At 44.3% G+C, this 9,383-nt stretch overlaps 1 protein-coding gene across 1 annotated transcript; it reads left to right on the forward strand.

Moving 5' to 3' along the window:
- Positions 1 to 5,514: 5,514 nt before the first annotated feature.
- LOC121917314 (CDK5 and ABL1 enzyme substrate 1-like) lies at positions 5,515 to 7,022 on the forward strand. The gene has a single exon (XM_042443165.1). The coding sequence runs from the start codon at positions 5,804 to 5,806 to the stop codon at positions 6,371 to 6,373; it is 570 nt and encodes a 189-aa protein (XP_042299099.1). The 5' UTR covers positions 5,515 to 5,803; the 3' UTR covers positions 6,374 to 7,022.
- The last annotated feature ends 2,361 nt before the right edge of the window (positions 7,023 to 9,383 follow it).

A 9,383-nucleotide genomic window follows, 5' to 3' on the forward strand; every position in this document is an offset into this window, starting at 1 on the left:
CTGTCAGGACATATTACAGAGGAACAGATTATTTCCCATTGGCAAGTGGTCTTGAGAAGCCTATGTTTTATCACCCAACATATACAGAAAGCAGAATTAGACTCAGAAGAAGGAGGCTTGAAAATAGTGGTTAGGTGCACCAACAACTAAAGATATGCAGAGGACCCCATACTACTCTTAGCCTTCTGATTTCTTGACAACTTTCTTCATTTTTATTAATGATGGAACCAAGATTCAGAAATTTTAAAAAATATTTTGGTATCTTGATTGCCAAGTTTATATGTATGTAAATAACCTATGGAAATTTAAGATATTCAAGTCTAGTCCTGCTTCTGCACTTCCTTCCTTTTCATCAATAATAGTCCCAAGTGTTTCCTATTTTATGCAGGTAGTATGGGGCTTCTGCATGTCTTAAATTGCCACAGGTTATTTGCATAAATATAAAATTGGTAATTAGGATACAAAAATATTTAAAAGATTTTCTGGACCTTGGTTCCATCATTAATAAAAATGAAGAAAGTAGTCAAGAAATCAGAAGGCTAAGAGCCAGTGTGATAGCAAGTGGTTTGAGTGTTAGACTCTGACTCTGGACATCACGTTCGAATCCCCGCTCAGCCATGGAAACCCACTCTCTCAGCCTGAGAGGAAGGCAAAGGCTCTGAACAAATCTTGCCAAGAAAAACCCATTATTGGTTTGCATTAGGGTTGCCATAAGTCAGAAAGGACTTGAAGGCACACAACAAAACTTGGAAAGGCAACTATGCAGTAACTAGATAAATCCATTAAGTATAAAGTTATATTTTATAGTCAAAATTATCCATGCCAGACTGAGAAATCAAAATGTACAGCTGTGAATTGTTGTGATGGCAACAGAAAAAATATTGGTGAAATGAAGAGCTGATGATCACTGGGGTCTGGAGATTGTGGTCATGGGAGAAAAAATGCAGTCTTTTTCAAACAAGCAATTGGTAAGTAGAGGGGAAAAGAATAAGAGATGGAGGCAATGCAAAAATGTATTATAGCAGACCACTCAGCATCTTCTTCTTTTAACCACTTGTATTATTTTCTCATGATGCACTGAATGTATTCTGCAGTTCTGACATCACAAATTGTAGATAGAAAATAAGACTGGAAGTCAAAGCACACTTTCAGTATACATCTGATCTTCAAAGCTTTATACCAAAATATCAAAAGAGTTTAGCAAACTCAATAGCTGTTTTCATCTTTGAATGTTCTTTGTCATAGAGAACTAGGATATATGATAATAGCACAGTATTGCACTTTGAAAAATAAAGTTACTCCATTCATGTGTAGTGTTTAAAAAGCTGATTGTTGGAGGGTGTGGGAGGCTACAGAGAGGCAAGGAGGAATGTTTGAAAAACAGTAAGTTACCACACACATGGCACTTTGCCTAGAGATCTCAGCAAGAGAGTTGAACATGGCTGGTTTCAATGTAAGACAAGTAAAAAGGTTGTCTTTCTACAGTATGGTAAGAAGCCCAATTCATTTATTAAAATGCTTCTTATCTCACCTTACAGCCAAAAATCTCAGGACAGGAAATAGCCAATAAAACACTTAGAAAACAATTTAAACAGTTCACAACAATTCAGTGTACTTAGAATTAATCCCACAGCCCAATAGACCAATTCTACAATTTTATATAATTATATAATAGATATTATATATTTCTATAATATATAATAATTATATAAATATAATATATACTTTGAATAAGCATTACATTATTTATTATTGCTGTAGACTGCATGGTAACTTTCTGTATATATGCAGGCTCTCATGTAAAAGGTACTAAGAGACCATCCCTCAGCAGAATGTATCAAGAAGCCCCCACAGGTAAGGGACATGCATTAAACACTCTAATAATGCTCCCCATGCTGTCAATAATCTGTCAAGTCTTTTCTGCTTTTGAAAACATGAAAATAACAAATACATAAAGATTTGCTGTGTTTTGTGAGTCAGATGATTGGTCCATATAGTTTACTACATGTTAACACATGTGTTCTATTATTCTCCTATTCCCATAGCAAGATCTAGGAAGGATTCTTTTTAAGAAGTAAATATGGCGTAGTAGTCTGAGCGATGGACTACAACTCTGGATACTAGCCTTCAATTCCTCATTTGGCCATGGAAACCCACTGGGTAACCTTGGGTGAGCCTCAGAAAACCTTGGAACCTTGGCCTTGGAACCCCCCTCCTCACCCATTCTCCCCACAGGGATTACCTTCAATTTTAGTGATGGTGAGGATGGGGCCATTACAGATGCTGATCAGGGCAACTTTAACAAATGGAGCCTTCTTCTGACCCTCAGCAACCCAGGCTCAAGGGGAAAATTGTGTGCTTGACACACTCAGGGAGCAGCCTGGGTTGCTGAGGGTCAGAAGAAGGTTCCAGTTGTTAAAGTTGCCCTGATCAGCAATGGCCCCTTCCTCACCATCACTAAAATGGAAGGTAACCCCTGTGGGGAGAATGGGTGAGGAGGGGGGTTCTAAGGCCAAGCTATAGCGCCTGCCTCAGCCTCTTTCTCTGGCAGGAAGCCCAACTCCTTCAGTCACCTCCTCCTCCTTTCCCAGGATAGGTCCTACATTTCAACCTCCCTTCCAGGAGGAATCCCTAGAAGCATGACATTTATATTTGGAGCAGGACTAAGAAACATAGCTTCCATCATCCCCTCCACCCTCTACATGTTTTATAAGTTATTGCTTGCGTCATCGATGACACATAGATGATTGTCATGCATTCTGAAGTGGCACAACCTAGTGGGAACGACAATCATGTCAAAAAAGAAGCAAATACATGAAAAGATCTGCTTTCATAGTGGGAACAACACCTCAACTAGAATCGATTCACTGACCCGGAGTGAAAACAAATCGCAAACCGGTTTAAATATAATTGGGAATACAGTATAAGTCCTCTCTAGACAAAATTCACTAAGATGTAAATGTGACAGTTGAAGCAAGATAAAACTGATATGACTGTGCAGTGTAGATGCACTATAAGAGATTTTTCCATCCCAAATTCTGACAATATCATACCTCAAGGAGCCTGGAGAAAGCCACCAAATGCATACATTATTTCTAGTAGCCGATATGAAAGTGAAATCTACATATTACAGAAGAAAACGACACAAGCTTTACAGTGGTCTGCTCATTTTATATTTCAGAATGCATCTGACTTCTGTCTTTACAAGTTTTGCATTTTCATCCATTTTGTTCTTTCTCCTCTACACATAACTCACAGAAGTGAGCAGGAAACTCCCTCCAAAATCACACCTGAGCAAATACAAGAAAGAAAGATCAGCACTCAGAAATACTTATTTAAGTTAATTGCAAGTATACCTTCAGAACAGAGCCATCATGATGCAGTAATCTGAGTGTTGGGACTAGGAATCTGGAAGATCAGAGACTCTTTCACATTACATTGCTATATATACATTAGGATTCCACTTCAACTGGCATGGAAACAGCCTATGGAATCCTGGGATTTGCAGTTTAGGAAGCAGAATTTACCATTCAGGCATGGAAGTAACTCCTAATCCTTCTGAGCCCTTGCATTATATTGAGATAATCCTTACACTGAGATGGATCTGCAGTCCCCCCTAAAATATTTAACGGAGCCATACTCTCTGAAATAAAAAGATTATGGCTCTGGAGACCAGGGTTTGAATCCCCATGTGTGGCCAGGTCACATTTTATTAGTCTCAGGGGAAGACAATGGCAAACCTTCACTGAGTAAATCTTGCTAAGAAAACCCTATGATAGGTTTCTGTTTTCTTGTTGTTAGCTGCCCTTGAGTTAATTCCAAGTCATGGTGACCTTGTAGATGAGACCTCTCCAATAATCCCTATCCTCTGCCCTTCTAAGGCCCTGCAAATTTATGCCCATGACCTCCCTGATTGAGCCTATCCATCTGGCACACGGTCTTCCTCTCCTTTTTCTACCCTCTACCTTTCCTAGCATTACTGTATTCTTTTCTAGCAATCCATGCCTTCTCATGATGTGGCCAAAATACGACAGCCTTGGTTTTTGCATCTTGGCTTCCAGGGGTATTTCAGGCTGGATCTGTTCTTGTATTTGTCTTTTTGGTTTTCCAGGGTATCCTCAGCTGTCTTCTCTACCATCTTAGGATCAATGTACAGGATAAACTCTATACATCTGAAAAATCCTTCTCAACGAACGCTTACACAACAATGTTGTAACTCTTCAAGATGCACATCTTAAATATTTTTAAGCTTTCTCCCTGTTGTACTACAGTAGTTTGCTTTTTGGAGAGACACTCCATCATATGAAGTTTTGCCTGTGAGATCAAGTAGCATAGATTAAAAATAGGAATAACATCTTGGTAAGAATTGCACTACAGATACAACCTGCATTTTTCTTGGAAAACTTGAATTTAGGGGTCCTTGCAACTAGGTACAACCCCCCCCCATCTAAGCCCAAATGCATCTGAGGAAGTAGACTGAAGTCTAGGAAAGCTCCTGCTGCCAACTTTTTTCTTTCAACGAGTCTCAAAGGTGCCACAAGATCTCTCAAATACTGATTCTATAGACTAACAGGGCTATATCTTTGAATAAGCCCATTGTGGTTGTTATGAAGGGATTAAAAGGGCCTGTTAGGAACCAATGAGTTTTTGCACTCCATTAACTTCCCTCCTCCTTTTGTGTGTGTGTTTATGTAACCTCCTGGAGAAGGCCATGTGCTGCCCAGAGAGAGACACAACACACAACAAGCTCCGCCTTCCCCAGAGTCCCCTCCCATTTAAACCCACAGGAAAAAGAAGCGGGGTGTGTTTTTGTGTGTGATGACAAAAACAAGGCTGAAGGAGCTTCCTTAAACCGAGGTTCCTCCTCCTCTTTTCTCCTTCTCTTCCCTTTTTCTCCTTCCTCCTCCTTCTCTGGGCCTAGAGCTTTTTGTTTTTCTCCTCAGCTTCTTCCCCTCTCACACACAAACACACACACACACACACACACACACACACACGGGATGGTTGTGTTGTTGTGGTTGCGCCCCACCAGGGCGAAGGCACCTATAAAATGCTAATAACTTTATCTGAGGGGAAGAAGAGAAGAAAGAAAAGAGGGGAGAGAGGAGGAGAGAAAGAGGGAAGGAAGAAGGAAGAAAAGGGGAAGAGAGGAAGGAAAGAGAAGGAAGGGGGAAGAGGGAAGAAGAAAGAGGAAGGAGTGAAAGAAAGGAGGAAGGAAGAGAGAAGAGCGGAAGGAGTGAAAGAAAGGAGGAGGGAAGGAGGACGAAGAAAGGTGGAAGAGAGGGAACAGAGGTAAAGAAAGAGAAGGAGAAGAGAGGAAGGAGTGAAAGCAAGGAGGGAAGGAAGAAGAGAAGAAGTGAAAGAAAGGAAAGGAGCAAGAAAGAAAGGGGGAAGAGAGGAAGGACTGAAAGAAAGGAGGAAGAAGGAAGAAAGAAAGAAAGAAAGAAAGGGGGAAAGGAGCGAACGAAAGAAGGAGGAGTAAAAAGGTGGAAGAAAAGGAGGAGGGGTAAACAGAGGGAGGGAGGGAGAAAAGAGGAAGGACTGAAAGAAAGGAGGGAAGGGGAAAGGAAAGAAAGGTGGAAGAGAGGGAGGAGGAGGGGTAAAGAAAGAGGAGGAGGAGGAGGGGGCCCAGTCCTCCTTTGGGCGGGCTCCTGATGCAGCAGCGTTTGGCGTCGAGGAGGACGAGGGCCCTGAGGGGAAAGGAGCCCAGGATGGGGCGCCGCTTCCTCGCTCCCCCTTCCTCCCCCGAAGCCTGGCTGCTGCTCGGGGGCCTGGCCTAGCCCTCCGGGAGGGAAGATTGGCAATGGCAATGGCGGCGTCCGGCAGCAGCAGCAGCCCCGTGGGCGCCAAGAGGAGCGCCGGCCCTCCTGCTCGGCCCTTCCCTCCGCAGATGGACCCCCGGCGGAGGCAGGCAGCGCTCTCCTTCCTGAGCAACATCTCCCTGGACGGGAGGCCGGTGCTGCTGCCGGAGGAGGAGGAGGAGGAGAAGGAGAAGGAGGGCGAGCGGGAAAGGCACGCCGTCCTCCCTTCTCCCCCTCCGCTGCCTCAGCCACAGGATGGGGCCTCCGACCCTCCTCTCGGGGAGCAGGAGGAGCAGGAGGACGACGAAGACGCCTTCGCCAGCCCTGGGCAAGCGGCGACGGCGGGCCTCGGCCTCCCCTTCCCTCTCCCCCCTCCATCCTCTGGTTCCTGCTCTGCTACTCCTTCTAGTAGGGGCCGCCTCAACTCCTTCTCTCAGGGAATCCTCAGCCCCGTCCCCTCCGCCTCCGCCTCCTTCGCCCGGGCAGCGCCCCCCCAGGGCTATGGCTGCCTCGAACAGGGACAGGGGGCCCCCGCAGCCACCGCCGCCTTCGAGCTCCAGAGGTCCAGGTGAGTGGAGGGCAAGGGTCCTCAGCCCCTTCAGAGGGGAAGAGGGGAAGGACTCCGTTGGGGCAGTGAGCGAAAACCGCTCTGCACATGCTCAGAGGCACTGCTCCTGGCTGTGGGGGCACTCCCTTTAAGGCCTGGGTAGGGTTCTGGGGTAAGGGATCAGCTCCAGCCCTGTTGGGGTTGTGAGGTTACCACTCTGCACATGCTCAGAGGCACTGTCTGCAGGGGTACTTCCACTAAGGCCTGGCCAAGGTTCTGGGGTTAGAGATGTTATGGGATTGCCACAGAAAGGATGTTGTGTGGTAGTGAGAGGGAAATCACTCTGCACATGCTCAGAGGCACTCCTGTCTGTGGGGATATTTTCAAGGTCTGGCTAAGGTTCTGGGGTCAGAAGCCAGGGCCAGGTGATCTCAAATCCAGCCCTTTGTCAACCCTGTTGGGGTTGTGAGATTGCCGCAGACGTATGTGGTGTGGCAGTGAGGGAGAATCACTCTACACATGCTCAGAGACACTCCTCCTGTCTGTGGGAGTATTTCCATTAAGGCTTGGGGTCAGAGATCAGGAGCGGAAGAGAACTCATGCCCAGTCCTTTGTGAAACAGGGTCCAACCCTGTTAGACTAATGTTTATTTATATAGCGCCATAAATTTCCTAGCATCCTAGAGTTGGAAGAGACCGCAAGGGCCCCCCAGTCCAACCCTATTCTGCCATGCAGGAACTCTCAATCAAAGCACCCCCATTGACAGATGGCCATCCAGCCTCTGTTTAAAAGCCTCCAAAGAAGGAGATTTGCAACATGGCACTTTACAGGCGTCATCAAAACAGCATATAACCTGCCAGTGGTGCACAATCTAAAAGTCATAAAATGTCAACTATCCAAATATAAGTCTTTAATTCGGATTTAAAACTAGCAAGGGAAGAGATGTTGTGAGATTGTGGATGTGACAGGGTTCAAGGCTGCTTGTGTGGATGTGTCTGTGTGGTGAAGGGAGGTGGCTGCGCATATGCCACAATTTCTGACTAGAATTAAGATTTTGAATCCTCTGGTAAATCCTAGCACTCCTTCAGTAACAGAAGGAAATGACAGTACTTTCCCATAGGGAAACCATTCTTGTCCATAGGGAACCATTGCAGAGTATTTGTCCACAGGGAAGCACTGGGCAGTACTTGCACATATTAGGAATTACTTGCCCATAGGGAAACATTGAGGAATACTTGCCCATAGGGAAACATTGGGGAATGCTTACCCATAGGGAAACATAGGATGTTTCCCTATGGGCAAGTGTTCACCCATGTTTCCCTATGGGCAAGTATTCTCCAATGATTCCCCATGGGCAAGTGTGGTTTCCCCATGGGCAAATACTGTTGTTTGTTTTAATATGTATACCTTGAAGGAAAACACCTTTGCTGAGTTAAGAAGTGCTAGGGTTTAGCAGGGGGTTCAAAATCTGAACTCTGGTCAGAAATTATGGATAAAGAGATCAGGAGAGCAAGTGCTCAAAATAAGAGAACAGGGGTTAGTAATTATTCATTAGTACTCTTTAATAATAGGGCTGTGTTTAAAATTGGGGGGTGATTTTCTGTCCCCTCATCTCAGTCATTTCATATCTTTGCATATAGGTTTGACACACCTATATATGCAGATATACACCTGTATATGAGCCAGCGTGGTATAGAGGCTTGAGCATTGGACTAGGACAGACCTGTGTTCAAATCCCTGCTCAGCCATGAAAACCAACTGGATGACCTTGGGCAAGTCACATTCTGTTAGCCTCAGAGGGTGGCAGTGGCACACACCCACACATCCTCCAAAGAAACTTGCCAACACAACCCTGTGATAAGGCCATCATAAGTCAGAAATGACCTGAAGACACAACAACAACATACACCTAGATACACCTGTGTATACATCTATACCTCTATCTAATCAGGCTGCTAATGTAGTACTGAATTAAAGAGAAATTTAAGTAAACCAATAGTACAAATCTGAAATGTTTTTGTGAGGTATGACTATTGTTTTCCTGGCATGTACAAAGTGTAGAACATTGTGTACTACTGGCTGGAATGTAAATTGTAAGGGACCAGATTGTGTTAACTCTTCCTTCCCTGCAAAACCTGGAATAGTTTGTTGGACTACATCTCTCAGACTCAGCTAACCAGCATGGCTGGGGAATTGCCCATTCTGAGTGTTGGATTCTGGAAGTTTTAGACCAAAAAAGTAACTTTTCTCAAGTTTGGTTCTGTATAACACCCAGCGTGTTGCTGACAGTAGTATATAAATGTTAAACAACAAGTTAAATTACTAAGTTTAGACTCAGTCCTGGAGTTTACCTGCTTACTGTGCCTCTGTCTGGTGCAGTTGATTTTAGTTGGGAACCAGATTGTTTCATTAATTTCTTATTTGGGTCTTTATTTATCTTAAAATAGCCATAGCAATAGCCTTTCTGGAAAGAATGGAAGCTTATCTGAGAAATTAACCAGTATGTACTCTGTTTGGAAACTCCTTCACATTTTTGAACTTCTGGAAATTAAAATGTCTTAAATATTTTAGAGCACTGTGTAGCAAGAAGCAGCATGAAAGCAGAACACACATACTGACCTCACAATGTGCTTAGCCATGGGGAAAGTTGCTGCTCCTTATTTGCAGACAGGTTCTAGTGATATGTAAGCAAACAGGGTTCACTGAATTAAGTTGGTTATGTGAGGACAGCTTCATAAACAAGCCAAATCTTTGGACTTGTTCTCTAAAGTATCTAGGTTTTCACCATTTCCTTTTTTCCCACCATGAATGTTTGTAACCACTACCCCCTGGAAATACTGTAGAGTCTCCCCTCCATTTTCACGGGGATCCATTCTGGACCTTCCCGTAAAAACAGAAAATCGCTGATATTCAAGCCCCATTGGCTTGAATGGTGGTACATGCCTGTGGGCATGCGTCCCATTTTGGCCCCCTCCATTTGCTGCCTACGAACGGGCGAAGGACGCGGATTCCAAGTCTATGAAAATGGAGCAGTG

This window comes from Sceloporus undulatus, unplaced genomic scaffold (genome assembly GCF_019175285.1).
Source record: "Sceloporus undulatus isolate JIND9_A2432 ecotype Alabama unplaced genomic scaffold, SceUnd_v1.1 scaffold_15, whole genome shotgun sequence".
NCBI classification, from domain to species: domain Eukaryota; kingdom Metazoa; phylum Chordata; class Lepidosauria; order Squamata; family Phrynosomatidae; genus Sceloporus; species Sceloporus undulatus.